The sequence below is a fragment of the Scatophagus argus genome, chromosome 11 (genome assembly GCF_020382885.2).
Source record: "Scatophagus argus isolate fScaArg1 chromosome 11, fScaArg1.pri, whole genome shotgun sequence".
Taxonomy (NCBI): domain Eukaryota; kingdom Metazoa; phylum Chordata; class Actinopteri; family Scatophagidae; genus Scatophagus; species Scatophagus argus.
The window spans coordinates 4,890,370-4,909,921 of NC_058503.1; the positions used below are offsets into that span (position 1 = coordinate 4,890,370).

The window sequence follows — 19,552 nt, forward strand, 5'->3', positions numbered from 1 at the left end:
TGTAACCTATCTTCAGCCATTTGACATGGCTACCAGTTGTTCGTCCCATTGTCAGCCGAGCTTCACCCTCTCTTCCCAAATTTGGGTTTAAATGCTGTGCCATTAAATTCGTTCTTATTACTTTTCCTCCAAGCCAGTACTTCCAGTTGAGTTGACTGGCGGAGGCTGTGCAGCCACCTCAGAAGCCAAGTCTCAATAGTCCCAATAACGACTGGTTTGCAAAATGTCCTGTACCAATTAATCAGTCTACCTGTGACTGGAAACACGTTTTTCAAAGGTCTATGGACTCCATCAAACACAAGAGAGTTCATAATTTACACCAAGGTAGGTTCACCCGTCCCAACACAGCTGTTGTTTGGTCCAGCTACTGATAAGGTTATATGTCATATGTTCCATAAGGTACACCCTAAGTCAATCTTTGCTATTCTTACTTCAGACTAAATTTGAAACACTGAGCAGAGCTGAGGCTGAAACCCCACAGACAGCACATTTACTACCACACAATGTGGACACATAGTGTAGGTCAATTTGCCATTAAAACCTATTGACCCAGAAGAGACAGAAAGAAAACAGCACACAGCAACACCTCCACTGAAAGCGTTAACCTTTTACTGTCCGGGGCTTATGGGGCTCATCAGCCGACTTAGAATAAAACAACCAATCCCAACATTCCTCACAAGTTACCATGGGATCAAACGACGGGGGAGAAGGCTGGACACCAGGGGTCTGTTTTAATCACATGGTGCAGGAGGAAGAGGAGGAGGAGGTGTGGTAATGGTAGGACAACAGTGATCTCACTGCAGAGCAACGCCAAGATGATAAAAGATATAAAAGAAGCCCTTTGGCCCGACTGACAAATTTACAGTGTGTGCGTGTGTGCCTGTGAGACAAGAGTGTTTTATGAGTAGGCAGAACTCCCATTCACCCAGGTATTTTATTTTGTCCTTTATACTGCTGAGAAAGTGCCAGACTTCTACAGAGGCCTTCTCTGTGTGTAAATATACGCACATGCGTGTCTGTGCACACACAAAGACACACACAGTCTTTCCATTGTAGTCATGTCAAGTCAAGTCATTTATAGAGGGAAAACAAAATCACAAGTTTGCCTCAGACAGCTTGACAATCTGTGCAACACACAACCATGCTAGGATGATCAATTCACATAAGACAAAACTAAAAACCCTTGTTTCCCATAACCTGAAGAAAGAACAGAGATGATCAAGTATCAAATATTCAACATTCATTCTTTCTGGGTACTCTGCACAAACTTGTGCATTGCATAATAAAAAGATCTCAAACATGTAAAGGACACCTGAGCTCCGTGCTGCAGCCGGTCAGAAATAGGACAGTATATCGGAAGTTACAGTATGGAGGACAGACTTCACACCCAGCTATATAAACAAACACACACACACACACACATGTTTTGCAGCATTTACTCATTGTATACATCATGTCCCTCTATCTCAACTTTAAGTACAAATGTGCTCTATATTGCATCTAATATGACTATTGTTGCAAAATTTCACACATATGACGAAATCATAAATTTTAAATCCATAGTAGAAAATGTATCAAAGATTTTATTTTGAAATCTTGATGGGAATGTCAGAACTTCATAAGTCATGCAGTGCCCCACATTTTGATGGAGGCAGACCAAGAGGCCACCTGGATCACTAATATGTACTTATATCTTAAGTTTAGTCTATTTGGAAGAGAGCCTGAATGTTGTTGCCAGTGTAAATGTTCTTCATGCTCCAATCATAGCCAGCTGGGACGCAGCTCCCACACTGACACACACAAACACACAGGTGTAGCAGCCAGTGCTACCCACAGACGTGTCGGGGCTGGTTCCCGAGGCTGGCTGTGTGTCAGTCAGGTTTCAGAAGACAGAAAGGAGTTAGTTATGGATCGTGTGTTTCCAAGTGTTTGAAGCCGACTCCTTCCATAGTTCACTGAACATCGAAAGCCTAATGCAGTGTTTACCCTCCTCCTTTCTGTAAAACTCCAACCTCACCTGCAGCTACACGGCTGATGTACTGATGCAAAAATAAAATACAATTTAAGTCATTTTAGGTCATTCGCTGGTAAAAGTTGGTGATGATGTTTGTTAAAGTGGTGTCCCACTTGTTTAGTGTCCAGTTGCAAACATACCAAACACACCTTGAATAACATACAAAATACTACGGGACACTATACAAAATGTCACAGAGAAACATCCAAATGTTCTTGATGCTCAGAAATTCTGCTGTCAGACATATTTAAATGGCTTTTACTTTGAATGCATTTTGCATTAACATGATATCAGCAAGATGAGGTGCCTTCTCAGAGCCCAAAGGATGCAAGAAGACGACACCCACCTCAGCCACAGTCTGTCCGCACTGCCGCGGTCTGGCAAAACAGGCAGAGGTATCTGTTGCTGTACAGGTTGTGAGACTCATGAACCCATCGTCCACACCCCGCGTTCCAAAGGTTTGCTTTTGTCATATGATTATTTGTTCATTAGTTTATAGTGTCTTTGTGTTTATATGTAGCATAAAGAACATCCATCCATCCATTTTCTATACCGCTTATCCGTCAGGGTCGCGGGGGAGCTGGAGCCTATCCCAGCTGACTACGGGCGAGAGGCGGGGTACACCCTGGACTGGTCGCCAGTCAATCGCAGGGCCGCATAAGGAACATCAGTTTTATTATACAATCTTGGTGCTGTATAGAGCAAAATTGATCTTGAACCTCATCAATAATATAAAAAAGTATTTACATAACAGAATTAATTACATTGCCGTGATACGCCCTTTTTAAAAAACGTAAAACGCAGTTCGGACTTCCCAGTAAATGCTTTGTTCAATCATGACAACGTCTCCAAACAGCAGAAACCTCATCTCTGCAGCATCACACACACTGCAGCTCATTTTGCCACATCCCCTCCTTTTCTCAAGCCGAGTAGTCGGTCTGCTAAGCGCTTCACAAACCAGTCTCCAAGGTAACATGGTGAACAGAGGACATTCGGAGGGAGGGTGGCCATACACAAAAACAGCAGTAGGCGGGCATCGCCGCCAGATCCGACCCTACAGTGACCCGTGTGTACCAGCTGCTGTCAACACGCTCGAGGCAGAGCAGCAAGCATCCGACAGCCAAACGCCCACGACGACAAAAAACAGGCCTCTCTACAGACTGTGGCTGCCAGATCGCAGACACACGAGAGGAGAGGGACGTCGTGTGTGGTGGGCAACAACCTCGAGCGATGAGGTGTGTCCAATGGTGAGATAACAGAAAACGACAAACAAACGGATCCAGGAGCACACAGTGACAGAGATGACTGTGCAGATAATGGGATGCGTGTATGTAGTGCGTGTAGGTATTTTTGCGCTTTTATTGACTGTTCTCAATAAAGAGATGACGGGAAATGAGGTATTAACTATTCACATTTTCTCACCTGACGAATTGAGTTTTAAGGAGTTTATTCTAGTAGAAAAAGAAGAACAATCAGCTTTATTGACAGTATATATATTTTTACATACACACACTGAATTTGTCTTCTGCATTTGACCCATCCTTAGTTGAACACACACATACAACACCCAGCAAATTACATGCAGTGAAACACACAGGAGCAATGGGCTGCCACTATCAAGCACCTGGGAGCAAATTGGGGATTAAGTGCCTTGCTCAAGGGCACATCAGCCGGCTAATGGAGGGGGAGGGCATTAATCACTCCACCACACCCAAATATGTTCTGCCCGGTGGGGGAATCAAACCGACGACCCTCCGATCACAAGCCGCTTCTCCAACCTCTAGGCCATGCCTGCCCCGTAGCCTGCCACGTTCACTGCCTGCTTCAAGTCACTGTGCTACTGTGCACTGTGCTTGAAATCTATCTTTGGCCTGGGTGCACAGATACGATGCTGATACTGATTTTCCACTGTTATTCAGGATTTGAGGGCAAATAAGGCACTTTCCAAAATGCCAGACTATTCCTTTAAAAACTCGATCCCTGCAGCTTCTCCCACCTCACAAGCGCAACGTCTGAGGTGGGTTTGGTTTTCTCTATCTGCCTGGTGACACAAACAATCTCAGAGTCACGACAGCATCGCCTGAATTCAGGAGCTTCTTCCAAATGTCAGCAAGTAGAGATGAAAACCTTGTATCTTCAGCTTGGACTATTTACACGTTTTCACTTGAGCTGAAGGACTTTGTGTCTCCTCAGCTCAGAGCACATCTTTTGAATATTCGAGCCTTTAACATCCACCATAAAAACATTTAGTAAAGCAGTGTTTTCAGGAAAAATATAAAAGGTACTACAACTGCTATCCAATATGCTGATAGGAATCATCTAACAGAAATGAATCTTAAAATTCAATCACCTGGTCACTATATGGCTGCCTAACTATTGCAAACGTACAACTGTTGTAGTTGTAACCTTGTCTTTCCTTTGACTGCAGCCTATGTGTGTTTCCAAACCCTTCAGTACTCATGGGAATTTGCACAGATTCTGCCCGGCTACAGGAGGAAGTGCCTTGAGAAACTCTGGCCCAATCAGCGGCCTGGGTTCTGGTCAGCTGGTTGAGGCACATCGCTGTGGTCCAATCACACGGCGGGATCCATGGTCAGGTGACAGCTCAGACCGGCTCACAGTGTTTTGAAGCAGATGAAAACAAAAGCTAATGAGGCTGTCAGTCGACCCTGCCAGCTGCCTCGCTGTGTGCAGGGCTGAAAGAAGCTACAGAGGTCTATGAAAGAAAAACAGGATTTATTTTGCTACGGCAACAAGTGTGCATGTGTGTACATGTGTGCGAGAGAGTGACACAGAAAGAATGAAAGAATAGTGTATAGTGAAGACAAGGAGGTACACAGTGAATGAGAGGTAGTATAGCTAGTATAGAAATAATGAGGGAGAGTTCCATGAACACTTCTTACAAGAAAAATTATTTTAATAAAGAATGATGAGTTTATAATGCAAAAATTACAATATTCTATAGTTTGAGCTTAACGCTTTTCTGCATCTTGTGTGGTAGTAAATAATGCAAATTTGGAATTTTAACCAGACAAAACGAGTAAATTCTGTAGTGAACTGTGATGGACACTTTCCAGTGGTTTCTGACATATAATGGACCATACATATAACGAGTTAATTAGAAACATATTCATCAGATCAGTTAGCTGATCAATCAGCTGCAGCCCTAATACAGGACCTAGTGAGTAGTCTCCAGGCAGTAATATGGATTGCCTGCAGGCTATCAACAGCAGACAAACTAAGAGGGAAAAAAGTGTGTTACAGCAGTCAATGCGAGATGAGATCAAGGCACCTATAAGCATCTCCAGTTCAACAGAAGGAGGCCAGCGCAAGTGCATTAAGGGAGGTCACAGGCACTTACACAGGGGCTCCCACCTGCAGCCCACAGCGTTGTCCTGGTTATATCAGCAAAGATGATCCACAGAAAGGAACAGGTGGACCCACTGTGGAGATTAGGCTTCAGTTGGCGGACTGTAGCTTGTCTTGGCCCAGTATCTGTAGTCCCCCTTGTGCTTGTTATTTCCCAATGCTGAAAACGAGCTGGTTGTGCTGGCCTGTACGAACTAACCGGACTGGGATGAGAAACCAAATGCTTGAGGATTAAAGTCTTTTATTTTGTTAAAACGCAAAGATAAAAACAACCAGGAACTAAAAGTGTTGCACAGGACAGGGCATAAAAACTGGATAAAAAGTTAATCTATGACAACCTGACATCTATGACATCTATCTTGGTTGGATTGCTTAAAGATATTTGGCAACATCTCGAACAGCTGTGGTGTGTTTCTTTCAGTTTGAAAATTGGAAGCAAAGACAGATGGCTGGTGGAGGTGAATCACACACTTAGTGACCACACTCACATCTTTGCCCAAAGAAGAGAATTTCATATTGAACTTAAAGGCAAACTTCTCCCTCACTTCAGCAAGCTGCTCTCCAAGACCTCTCTTAAGCTTGTACCAAGAACAGACAGAACCCCCCTACACACCTCAACCCTACCTAGCAGCTTTGTTTTCCCTCTCCAGATGGCCACCCATACAGTAACCCCCTCCTTCCCCAACGGCACACACAAACACACTCACATGAGTCCATGTCCACCCCGTTTAAACTACAGGAGCTCAGACAGGCCAACAACTGTCATTAAGAGCCTTGACCAGACGCTGAGAGTTAGCTAATGTGTGTGTGTGTGTGTGTCAGAGAGGAGGGGCTTTAATAAGCCAACAGGAGGGACACTGGGTTGTGCCTTTGGCTGGCAGGACCGTTAGTCCACTCCTTCTTCAATCGTGTAAGTCCAGCATTTAGCCAGCGCCAGGTTCACTGGAGGAAGGGCCAACTAAAAATTTGTCTCATGTCTGGAAAAGAAATAATTTCTTCTCCAAACAAGATCTCAAAAACAAATGCATAATCCAAACCTCATAATTCCATCCTAATGCCAACTATTCCCAGGGTCATTAATCTCCTTTACCACACTGAGTTGGAGTCAATAAGCCATTTTTAGCCAACAGTTTAAAGTATGAACTCCACAAACTGTACAGTCTGGCAATAGACTGAGAAAGCATTCACCTTGTGAGCTGAGGGACGCCCCTACATCTACTTTACTACTACATCTACTCTTCTGTTTGTTTTGCAGAAAATATCACAAGATCATTTCATGCTTTGACGTATAACAAGGGGAAAGGTGACCGTATTTCATTCAATTTTTTTTAAAATAACATTTAGTCCTGCAGTGGTGTTGTATAAGATTCATGCTACAAAAGAGAGTAAATAACCAAGGAAAGGCTGAGGTAAAGGAAAGAAAAGCCCCGGACCGAAAGATTAACAAACAAGCAACAAAATGGCAGTCCTCAAGAAATGTTACTTTCCTAACCAGAATGAAGTGGACAAGCACTGCAGCCAATGTAAAACCTTGTCATCCACAGGAAACAGCAACATGGTATATGACACATTAAACCACGCATGTGTTCACAGTTCCACTTCACACTCCAGTAGCCTGTACGATAACATACAATCACTGCTCAAATCGCTTAAAGCCATACAATTCAAATAAGAATAAATATACTGAAGTGAGTGCTCAGTTGGACATCAAAATCTTATTATAATAATGCGATGATATAATTGGAATTAAGTCTGTGGTATTATGACATTAACTCTCCTCAGCCTTCCTGATGGAAACAGAGCAGGCCTTGGCAATGAATACAGATGTGCAAACCCCACACAAGACATCTAACTCTTGATTTCTTCTTGACTTTTAGCTATAGGTCTAGTCTTAAAACAACACTTCAAATAAATCAACAAAGGTAGTTACTTGCAATTTATATGCATGTATAGCAACAAGTTAAGAAGGTATACAGACTGAACTACCTACACATAAAAGCAAGTGATAATTACGCCTTTGTGAAATGAGAGAAGATATTCATCAGTTTGATAAATGGCAGCTCACTAAATGGTTGCTTTGAAACATTGCCACTGGTGAACGCATGTTTACTGGAGGAAATGTGAACACATGACCGTCTAAAGCTCCCACACACCAACTCAGGGCACATGGCGCCCAGGTGGTGGCCATTTTGGCTCTTAACAGAGAGGCTTTCACTGGGTTTTATCTGGCAGAAGCAGATAACAGAATGAAGGGGTCGTTGTTAAAGATGCTAGCTGGTGGTGAGAAAAATCAATAAGGGTGGAGTTCTGTGAAGAAAGAGAAGGAAAAGCATGAAACCCAGTGGAAACACGAGTGATGGACTGATCTTGGAACTGTGAGCGAGTGAGAGAAAGAAAGAAAGAAAGAAAGAGAGAGAGAGAGAGAGAGAGAGAGCGTGTGTGTACTCATGAATGACTCATGATCATTTAGCTGAGCTCAAACCCAAGGATGGTAGAAAAGTGAAAGACCCACTCATCAAGATAAATGACATGAACATCCTGCTTCTGCTAGGGCTTCTCTGTTCCTACAGAGAATACCTTTGTAAATACAGCAGCTACACCGTCTTACTGTGCATACACCCTCAATGTGTTCTTGGTTCCTACTTTATTACTTTAGCAAGCAGCTTTAATTGGAAGACTGAATTCACTGATTACCATCTGGTTTAAAGCACAAGTGCCTCCAGATAATAAAAAAATGAGGGACGTTAAAGAAAATCTTTAGGACTTTTCTCTTGTTTTAATTACCACAGACCGGATGCTATGCTAACAAAAAAACCAGAGGATGGCTTACATTAAAAGGTGGGTTGGTACAGTGTTAGTTAACTAGGACTTTGAAGTTTCCTCTTTAAATGACTGCTATTATTCATGATATTAAATATAACTGACTAATTAAATCCATAAAATCGCTTCTGCCGTTTTAGCCATGGTAGTATGGACGGCAATGTCGATCTGTCCACCGGATCTGAAATATCTCAACAACTATTAAATTCATGCTCCCCAGATGATTCATCATAATGATCATCTGGGGAGGTTAACTTTCCAACTGCTCAAAATACAAGCAAATGGCATTCCTATAATCCTTGAGCTGTTTATTGCTAATCAGCTAATTAACATGCTGACATTAGCATTTAGCTCAAAGCACGTGCTCATAGTGTTGCTAGCATAGCCGCAGACTATTGTTTATTAATTTTCTAAATTATGGACTACATTATTTTTCATGATGTCGTCCAAGAACACAGATGTATTACAGATGTATTTATGCACTGTGCGGTCACAATGAGCATAATACAAGCACATCTACCAACAGGACTGAGTGTTTCAGAGAGTGGTCGATTATTGTTTGTGTATCAGACAGATTTGTCCTTTTTTATACTTCTGGATGATCCATTTTCCTGAAAATGACTGGAGCTGCTTCTCCATCTGGACTTTAGCTTTGGTCACATGGACATCAAGTACTTTGAGGCTGTGGCTCATCACATGTCATGATTGATTTACCACACAAGCAAACTGAAACTCAAACATTTCTCTGTTGCCTGAAACATTTTATATCATAAAAAGTTTACGCTCTAAACACTTACCAGTGCTTATACATGAAGCTGCGATTACAAAGCTTAACCTTAGAAGCCTACAATGTGACCTCAATGTCCAAATGACATTTCAGCCTTTTAGAAACTCTTATCCATAGAGGTGTACAAATAGAACCACTGAAGCTGAACTCCAGACAAAACCGAGGCTAACGTAGCACAGTGCAGACCAAAGCAGAGCGGGACTAAAACCGAAGAGTGTGCCAATTTTAAGGACTGATGCGAAGTGGACTGACACGAGACAGACTCAACTAAAAATGTCAAGAAAAATAGTTCATGATCCAACTGACACACTCGCAGACGATTGCGTTAGGTTTTAAAAGAGCAGTCTTGGAACATTTGAGTTGCATTTTGTTTATAGATTAGACAAGAGGAACAGGAAGAAGATGAAGAGAGGAAAGATGAGGAAACAGAAGAAGGAAAAGATAAGGTAGAGGAAGGAAAAAGCAGAAGACAAGATTTAATCACTAGACAAGCTGTTTGGGATATTCAAATGAAGTCCTGGCAGCCCTCATCTGGGGAAAAAAATCTGATCTTAAAAAAACTGAAGCTTTTTAAGCTTATGCTGGCTGGACCTGCTCACATCAGATGCAAAGATGAGTGGTTTGACTAATCTTAAATACTGTGTTCTGATTGGTCCATGGGCTTCAATAACAACGGTTTCAATAACAAAATTCTTCCTCATTTCACATCTTATTTTTTTCTTAAAAACAATGAGAACTGTTTGATCAGTGAGCCTTAGTACCCAAGATTAAGAAACCGACCAGGCACAATCATTTTTGATTCTTAGTGTCATGGATAAAGCCAAAGAGGTCTCACAGCCAGTTATATCAGTTGTCATTGTGTTGGTTTACAACATAAAAGATCACTTATTTAGCTTTTAGTTCTTTGAGGAAAAAGTACCAGCTCCACTTGACCCGGCAGACAGGGAGACAGAGTTAATACCTTCTCCATCGCCGCTACAACAACAAGCCATCTGTCTGCACCGTCTGCATGCATCCACCGCCCCGCCCAGCATCGCATTCACACATAGCTGCATTATACAACAACACTTACATGAGCCAGCAGACACAAAATCAAACAACAAAAAGGGACAATTTTTAATTATTTATTATTATTATTATTATTATTTAGTGTCAGTAGGACAAGCACACAGCTGATGCTGCTGTCTGGACTTACATTTCAATTTTAGATATTAAGCTTAGCCTGAGAGACTGGGACTGAGAGTGCTACAGTAAAATTACTATGAGGCAACAACACACGGATATAAAGAAATGTAACAGTGCTTTGAATGAGATTTCACCTAAAAATATGCAAGTTGTTAAGTGGAAAACAGAAGAGCAGTTAGCAAATAATTTTTCATATTTTGGTTCTTTATCCTTATCGCTCCCTCGTCTTCCTCTCAGCGTGTGCCGTCTCATGCTGAGGGATTAAACCGGCCATGGTGCCAGCAAACCCCAGCCCCTCCAAAACTCCTTCTCATCCCATAAGACACGAGACCAGGTTTGAGGACCATCCTGTGCTGCTCTTTTGCCCCCTTGAATCCATCCTTCATTTCAAAGCCTTTTTCCTCCACTGCCTAATCCCAGCAGCTCTGCTCTTTCTCCTGACCCTTTCGTTCCACATCAAGGAAAGGCTCTAACTAACCAGAGAAGAGAAGGAAGAGCCTTTTCCATCTTCATCCAGACTCAGGATTGGACCTGAGTGGTTAAATGGGCTGGCGGGGGAGGAGAAACAAAAAGTTCTTCTTCTGTCCACAAAACTCGTGTTTAATAGTGCGTCTCTGCAGCTGAGCAAGCTACGCTAAGCTTTTTACTGTGAACTTGCAGCATCATGATCTTTGTCACAGCCCCCCCTGTCTGCACGTTCACACTTTGCTGCCTGTTGGCTGGTAAAACATATATCCTGCAAGTGTGTTGCCAAAAGTGAAATGCGTGTGGGGGGGGGCAAGGTGTTACAGTCATTAGATAATAAAGCATTCACTTTCACTTCCTCTTCTACATGTTAAAAGATAATGATGAAAGCAGAACTGAGAAAATCAGTTTATTAATCAGTGAAACTGATGAACTCACAAAATTCATTGACAACCATATTGATTCTCATTTAACTGTCAGCTATGAAGCAAAAATGTTCACTTGTCTGTTTTCAGCTTCTTGTATGATTTTAAATGAAGTCATGTTCATGACTGTTGTGGACCGACGTGGTTTTATCAAGGCTGAGGCTGAGGCTGATTATTAGTAACGAAGGAGACTGACACTGACACACATTTGCAGTAAAAATGTCGTGTCTACATTTAGAATAATCAGTGATGGAATGTACTGTAGTTAGGTGCAATTTTGAGGTATCTGTTCTTTGAGTGCTTCCATTTCATTTTCTGCTACATTATGCTGGAGGCAAATACTGCACTTGTTGGTCCACTGCATTTATTTGATCATTTAAGCTATTAGCTACTTTGCAGAATCAGATTATTATTTTATCTGCGAATGGACAAAAAAAACAAACAAAAAACAAAAAACAAAACAGATTTTGATAATTGGAAAAATGCTGAATATCGGGTCTGACAATCGCTGAACACACTGATAAAACATGACGCAACATGATGGGGGCATTTTATAGACTGAATAATCACCACTGGACATCATCATTGACTACTGAAAATGCTAGATGCTAGTTAAGGACAATCTCTGCTGAGCTAGAAGTGACTCTCTTGTTCGTATGGTGATCGTGTAAAAAGTGGCATCAAGGAATGCAAATAAATGGTATCAAATATGTGACAAAACAGAGGAATCTTGCTACTTGCATGCAGTGAATCACCAGCAGCAGCACAGCCAGAGCATCAGTCCACGCAGTGAGCATCAAAGAGCGTGACCCAGATACTGTCTGAGCCTCGGTGTCTTATTTTTAGCTTAACTGTAGCTCGCAGGCAGAGCTGGTCACTGCTAACAGACTTATTAACAAGGGTACGAAGAATGTCACCTTTGTGTAAAATTAAAAAAAAAACTCTATTTATAATTACTCATTACCATATGTGTTAATATATCATCAACGTGCAACCTTTGCTGCAGTATTTTTAACATACAGATGAACTGGCATTGCTTTCGTTAGAATCTCTTCTCCAATAAGCACCATACCTGTAATTGTGCATTTGTGCTTCCAGCAATTAATCCTCTGAGAGCTAAACGTTCTTCATGCTTTCAGGGACATACTAAAGATGTCTATATTGCTATAATGAGCAGCTAGCACTGTGAGGACATGTTGTGATAAACAGCACCAGAGAAACAGCAGTTTGAAGCTCAACACTGATCTTGTTTTCAGAGCACTCAGAACTCTTAAAACATGGTGGTCAGAGGAATCAAGCAGTTTAAAAGAAATCACTCTGGACTTTGGGGTGTGGGGTGTTTGTGCACTTGTGGTTAACCTTTGCATTTAAAAATTCAGTATTTGTTCATCCCCACTGAAAACAATGGTGAGGTGCAACCCTGGTTGGGAACTCAAAGCGACACCACTTCTCCATCGCAAATCGTGACAAAGCCAAGTTCCCGTCGCTGCTATCAGCGGCAGAGCTTCCACTTCTTCTGTTTGGAAAGGTCACAGTAGATAACGGCAGTTTTGATTGTAAAGAAAAGTTCGCAGTGGAGACACAGCTTTACTAGTGCTGCTGTTGTCGGCCGTGGCTGCACTTCACTTCCTGTGCTGTGAAAGGTCACAGCAGACACGACTAACATTCCAGTTTGAATAGCCGGAAGGTCGGTGAGCCAGCTTTACATGAGTCTATTCCTTCTGACAGCTTTGTAGTTCTACCACTATGCAGAGCGGGGCTGCCCTATAAATAGCTCTCCATACAACTGCAATAAGTAGAAAACAATGTTATATTTATAAGCTAAAGCGGTTGATTCATTCGAATACAGCTGTTCACATGCCAATAGTTCTAAATAATCAGCAGTCCTCCTGAAGGTTGCTCTCATCAAGATGGAAGATGCTAAGGCTGATGACATTAATTGATTTGACAACCAGTCGGACATCTGGAAATTAAAAACCGTAAATGAATTCCCTGGTTTCTGGAATAATTTGAGGTGTTTGAACTGTTAGTCAGATAAAATGAGCCAAATCTTAAGCAGTCACCTTTGCTGAGGGTTTTTCACTGTTATGTTAGTAGTTTAGTAAATAAATTTTCAAATAACTGAATATTCAGTTAATGTAATGTTATTTAGACCATTAAGGGACAATAAAACCTAAGAATAATGACATTTTTTACACTTGCAGCAGCTCTTGTAAAAGCCACCACGATCTGTTAAAGAACACATGAAATACTGAAACAGTGGAGCATCATAAACTGTGTGGATGCTTTTTGGGTTCAGATGTGGCCTTATGCGAGCACAGAGCAGCATGGCAGCCTCAGAGAAGTGATGGTGCTGTGCTCTGCTGAAGGTAGGCTGCTGGTGGAGAGCTACATGCACCTTCACCTCATCAGCAACAGAAAAAAAACAAGCATCTTTCCTGTCACAGCCAGGATGCAGAGAAACTGAGGAAGTGAAACTGCTGGGTTTTTTAATCTCTTTCATCTCTACATACGTACCTTCACCTTTCCTGTTTTCAGCTTCTGAAATGTGCCGAAAACTTCTAAATATCTTTGGAAGGTAGAAATGTAACTCTGAATACATTGCCCACAGCTCAAAGTTGATTTAGTGATCAGTAATGCAAATAATCAAGAATATAAATATTTCCTGCCTGCAGCTGACACAAAATGTTGTGTGTTTTGGGGAAATCCCCACTACCCATATACGAACAGAAGATCAGCACGGACGTAAGTAAAAAATGTGGAAGAAAAGACAGCACTACACAGTGAGGACCCTGAAATGTAAACAGGAAATGAAATGTAAACATTCACTTTAAAGACAACGTCTCTCAGCAGACATGCAGCCTTCATGTACAACGCACGACATCCGACCCCGGAGTTTCCCTGGTAAAACAACAGGAAGGCTCAGGAGAAATCCTCACATATCACAGGACCAACATTACAACACAGTCCATCAGAGGGTCTTCCCCTCATCAGTACCAGGAAGTATCTTAGATCATCTGCAGTGCATCTAATGGTTTTGCACATGTGATCTACATGTTTTAAAGTCCGTTATTCATTTAAACACTGATTATGTCAAGTTTTTTGTATGTCAATTACTCATCATTAAAGCTCATTTATCTTCCTTTTTTATTATTTTCACATGAATATACACTTATTTGTTCTTAATAGTATGGTATATAAAGAATATATTTAGCACCTAACTTTGTTCAGACAGAAAATAAATCATCAGCCCCTACAGTTCAAGCTTCCCAAATGTGAGGATTTGGTGTTTGTCTTTAAACTGCTGAAATTCGAATATGTTTGGGAGATTTTGGACCAACCACATCCACACAAATTATCAGCACCACAATACACTGATCTGCATTGCATGTCTAAATCCTAAATCAGCCATTCAGCAGGATCTGAGTGTCTCAGAGCCGTTTCATGAGGATACATTAAAGAGCGACAGCAACATGACTGTGGTTTTCTAATCCGGCCATCACAGCAAAATCACCGACTTGTCCTCGCTGATGACTTCCTCCGTTTCACCACCTCCTCACAAACATCCACTCAATCTCTGTCGACACCCACACCAAGCGAGGTAACAAACTCCAGCTTTGATACATTTCAGGGAATCAAACAAGACCCACAAGTTTGACTTTATTTTGCTGATTTTGACCTTTTTTTTTTTTTTTTTTTAACAAACTTAATTGCAGCTTGTCTCTGTGAGGATGATAGTTACAGCTGTGGTTTGAAGGAGAGGATCTGAATGAGTCTAAAACTCAAGCAAGTCATAAATGGGTTAAACCATTTCCTCAGAGAGGGGGATTCCCGGCCCCACAGGCTGACTGTGGTCTTACCACAGCGTTTTAACAAGTCCTTTAGCCTCTTTCTTCAGCTCGGATCCAGTTTTCTTTTACCTCTCACTGTTTAGTGGAAACGCAAACACCGTGACCTCCGACCTTTTTACTCTTGGTTGCCTTTAATTAAGTTTGTTTTTCTACCTTGTCTACGTGTTGTTGTATTTTGTTTCTGTTAATAGTCATGTTCATTGCTGATGTTCTGTGTGAAAGTCCTCAATTAAGGGCCTTGTTTTGTTATTAGCCATTTCCCACGTGATAAAACACTTAACTTCTTGTGAGATATATGCATTAATACAAAACGTGTAACAGAAATACAGCTTGTTACCATCTCTGAACAACAACAACAACAACAAGTTTCGTTTCAAATTTCAGAACTCAATCACACACTAACTCATTATTTAGGATGGTTAACTTTGGTAATAAAGGGGTGACTGATTCTGTTGCATTTTTTCAGTGTCTCTACCTCTCTCAACAACCCCCCTCCACACACACACACACCCTATTTTATTTTTCCATCCCAACAGCTGTTGTTGGTGCACACAGCTGCAACAAGCCTCACTCAGTCACATTCTGCAGCTATTCGCTAGCCCGGGGAGCCCAACCAATCATCAAGTGTTGAGGATCAAGTGCACATGTGCATACCCAAACATACACACACTTTTGGGTCAGATGTTTACAAGAAAAAAAAAAGAAAAAGAAAAGAAAGCACTTGTTTCATCCTCACTCAAACTTGCACGCATGGCTATGATTCACTGAATCCTAAGGAACTAAACTCAAAATGTCAAGGTTAATTTTGGGTTGTGTCTCCACAACCACTTGTCCCCCTGCTTTAATGAAACGTTTACAGCAGCTGCCATCCTCCCCGGAGCCACAACAAAACACAGGAAAACATATCAACAGGCCATATCAGCAATGCTGATATCACAGGACAAAAAAGCATGACCAAAAGCACCCGCACGGCCATTGCTCTTATTATGAGGAGACCTTTCATTGGTCCACACTGTGGAGGTAAGGGCAGGGCAGGCATTCACCGAGGCTCGCCACCAGGCTGTCCTCATTGCCCATGACCATACACTGTGATTCGAAGTGACACTCGTCTCGGCAGTGGAATAGATGAAGGCTGCTGGTCGCTGGTGTAATCCTCAAATTCCTGGATGTTTATCACACTTCATGAGACAGAAAGACTTAAAGCTCTAATATGCATGAGCTTATTTGTTGCAGCAATTTAGGCAAGTCCTGAGACTTTGCTTCAAGGCCCAAAATGGCTTCCCCTATGTACTTTATGATTTCCTGGAGCACATCATGTTATGTTTACCATGAGCCTCAGCCTAAGTGCACAACAACAGGTTTGAAGAAATTTCAATGCGAGGCTGATGTGAGTCATTATTAACTGCAACAGAAGTGATAAGAAGAGGACAGAGCTTTGTCATTTGCTGATCTTACTGCTGTACTGACTTGTCTCCAGGTGTGCATACTCATGATGAAGTGACAGAACCACTACAGTAGCCTTTAATGTCATATAGAAGTTGGCACATTTAGCACCATTCTTGTTTTAGAAACCATATAAGGGAATGAAACCATAATTTAATGCTTTAATTCGGTAAATGCTGACTCATATGACCAGCTCCTCATCCAGTCAATGCTCATAGCTAGAAAATATTCCATAAATTAAACTATGGCGATAAAAATTGTTTAATTATCCTACATTTGCACCATAAACTACATGTGAAGGTGTTAAACGCTCACTAAATTTCACTTGAATTTGTTCCAGCAACATTTGGAATAGTCTAACCCACACTGCTGCAATGCAACACAGGAAAAAAAAAATAGCATGGCTCTATTTTCTAGCCACAAGCAAATGGGAGTCAACCATAGTCGGACACAGCTTTGATTTGCAGTTTGTGTTATTCAAATGTCTGGAAGTATCCAACAGTGGGACTGCTTACAGGTCATAACTCAGGGAATATAACCTAAAGCTGCCTTCTGTCTCACATGACATTAATACGGCATGATTCCAAACACACCATTATCCTGCTGCAGACACCAGCGTTCACAAATGTACATAAGCTTTGGGAAAGTACACAAACACAGCGACATGGTTTCAATCAGCCCCATTCAACAAAACGCACATTTCCTCACACGAAGGTGCTGCGCCTGATTACTTTCAAATGAAACATTAAACTCAGCAGAAGCCTGCGCAGCCCTGACCCAGTCCTCCTCTTTGCTCTGCTCTCATTTCTACCAGGCAACAGCAGGATGATGTCGCTGCTCGCCTCAATGAAGCTGCAAAGCTGGGTTGCACGAGTACCAGGACTCCATTAAATGACTTTTCTACTGAGAAAGGACACGATCAGGCCTATCTCCATTAATGCATCGCAGAGCCGCGCCAGCAGCAAAAGGCCTGCTGGGCAATGGTGTGCACAAATGCGCAATGAAACACCGCCCACCCAATGGCGCACGAGTCGGTCGGCGTGGTGGAGGCTGTCATGCACGTATGGGGTTTGGCCCTGATCGGTGCAATGCAAAGCGTGCAATATGCAAGGAATATTTGACTGGGGTGTGGATGAGGAGAGGAGGAGAGGAGGAGGAGGGAGAGAGGGAGGGACCTCTTTGGGACCAAAATAGGTGTGCTGGGATGATGTCTGCATCGCTTAAGTACATTTTTTTAAATAATGAAAGGATGTAAACCAGTGCGAGGCCAAACGCTACCATGAGATAATCCAGTCCAGATAGCACCGGTGAAGGAGGGGAGGGGACGTGTTATAATAAACATGTTCCCGAGACCGTGAGAGGGGAAAAAATACATAAATGCATGTTTGTGTTCCAGTTTCCGCCCGACTGTTCTCTCGGTTGGAGCTTTAACACATACACATGCACATACACACACAGATGGAGGCTGACACCAACCTTGTAGACTTGTCCATAGGTGCCGTTTCCAACCACTTCCACTAACTCGAAAATCCCAGCAGGATCCTGTATTTAAAATGCATTGAGAAAAACAGACAAATGTGAGTAGAGATGATTTAATTGACGCCGTGTAGTATTTACAATCGGGTTCGTTCGATGTGAGAGCCGGCTGCGCCCGCTCTGCTGGCCTCCCATGCCAGCGATTATTAGACAAAGAAAAGCCACCGCAGGGCTGTGTCAACAACGGCACTGCTTACAGCACTGCTGTGTTTTTACTTCTGAATATGAACCAAATAAACTGCACTCTGAAAATGTCACTGTGACACACACTCACCCTCAAGGATGCCAGGTCTATATCCACCAGACTTTTAGCCGGAGAGTCGTTCGCCATTTTCGAAAAAAAAACGGTGATAAATGAGCAGAATAACGGCGTGTTTTCAGTCTCCTTTAGGCGGACGGTGTGTCTCTCATCCTCGGGTAATTTTCTTTATAATCCCGCTGGTGATATTTTCTATCCAAGGCGCGTTTTTCCCTCTTTGAAATCCCGGACAGAAGCTCCACCGCTACTACATACCGACCGACTGACGGCGCGCAGAGTGCTCTCGATCGCTCTCTCTCTCTCTCTCCCTCACTCTATCTGTATTCTCCGCCCCTTCTCCCTGTCTTCTCCCCTGACAGGGACAGTCCAAGACTTCTTGGGGCCCTGAACAGGATATGATTGCCCCCCCCTACTCCCCAGAAGAGGGAACTGTAATTCAACTAGGTCCTCACCTCCTAAACACCTACTTACACTGATACTGTAAAATGGATTTATAGTTGTGCTAAGGTCTAAGAACTAAGCCTGCACATGTAGCCACTGTAGCTTAGCTGACATGTATCTCCTTAGAACAGGAAACTACACATTTGCTCCAGCAGATACAGGCACACAGTGTGTGGGGACATTATTTTAGAAATGTGACGACAGGCGGTCGCCTAGGGGCACCAAAGTGACTCTGCAGGCACAAAATAGCAGTCAGTTTCAGTTAATTACATGATAGCAAAGGCAAGCAAAGTCGTTTAGTTATTTCTTTGACGTTTTGCAGGTGAACCACACCCTGTTGTTGGTTGAAAAGTTATTTTGATCGTGCTGAGGTCAACAAGTGTCTGTCTACATCCTGTCTATCATCACATGACAGATCCACACTGACATCCTCTCTGCTTGGGTATTACATATGGAACAATTTACAAAATATTAGGCAAAACAAGTAGGTTTCATTCTCTTTATATACAGTTAGGGCAGCACGGTGGTGCAGTGGTTAGCGCTGTCGCCTCACAGCAAGATGGTCCCGGTCTGGGCCCTTCTGTGTGGAGTTTGCATGTTCTCCCTGTGCCTGCGTGGGTTTTCTCCAGGTTCCTCCCACAATTCCAAAACATGCCCATTAGGTTAATTGGCTACTCTACATTGCCCCCAGGTGTGCGTGTCTGATTGTCTTAGTGTGTTGGCCCTGTGATTGACTGGCGACCAGTCCAGGGTGTACCCCGCCTCTCGCCCGTAGTCAGCTGGGATAGGCTCCAGCTCCCCGCAACCCTGACGGATAAGCGGTATAGAAAATGGATGAATGTAGAGTTAAATTGTTTTACTAATTTAAATATGTATATGTTCTAGTGCACAGATGATCACTAACTGTATAATGTTAGACTCATACAATAATAATTGAGTTTATGTTTCACGTGATTA

General features: G+C 42.4%; 1 protein-coding gene across 6 annotated transcripts in view; it reads right to left on the reverse strand.

The window, feature by feature from the left end:
- The window catches only part of LOC124067458 (mitogen-activated protein kinase kinase kinase kinase 4-like), an 85,727-nt gene extending 66,566 nt beyond the window's left edge, over nucleotides 1–19,161 (reverse strand). For 3 of the 6 annotated variants that reach the window (XM_046404798.1, XM_046404799.1, XM_046404797.1), the window contains exons 1-2: nucleotides 18,170–19,155; nucleotides 17,836–17,901 (exon numbers count right to left, since the gene is read on the reverse strand). In XM_046404798.1, coding sequence (XP_046260754.1) covers nucleotides 17,836–17,901; nucleotides 18,170–18,226 — 123 coding nt within the window. In that variant the 5' untranslated portion in view covers nucleotides 18,227–19,155. Of the gene's footprint in view, nucleotides 1–17,835; nucleotides 17,902–18,169 lie in introns of all 6 variants that reach the window. The other 3 variants (XM_046404803.1, XM_046404801.1, XM_046404802.1) reach the window with 3 other exon arrangements.
- Nucleotides 19,162–19,552: the final 391 nt, after the last annotated feature.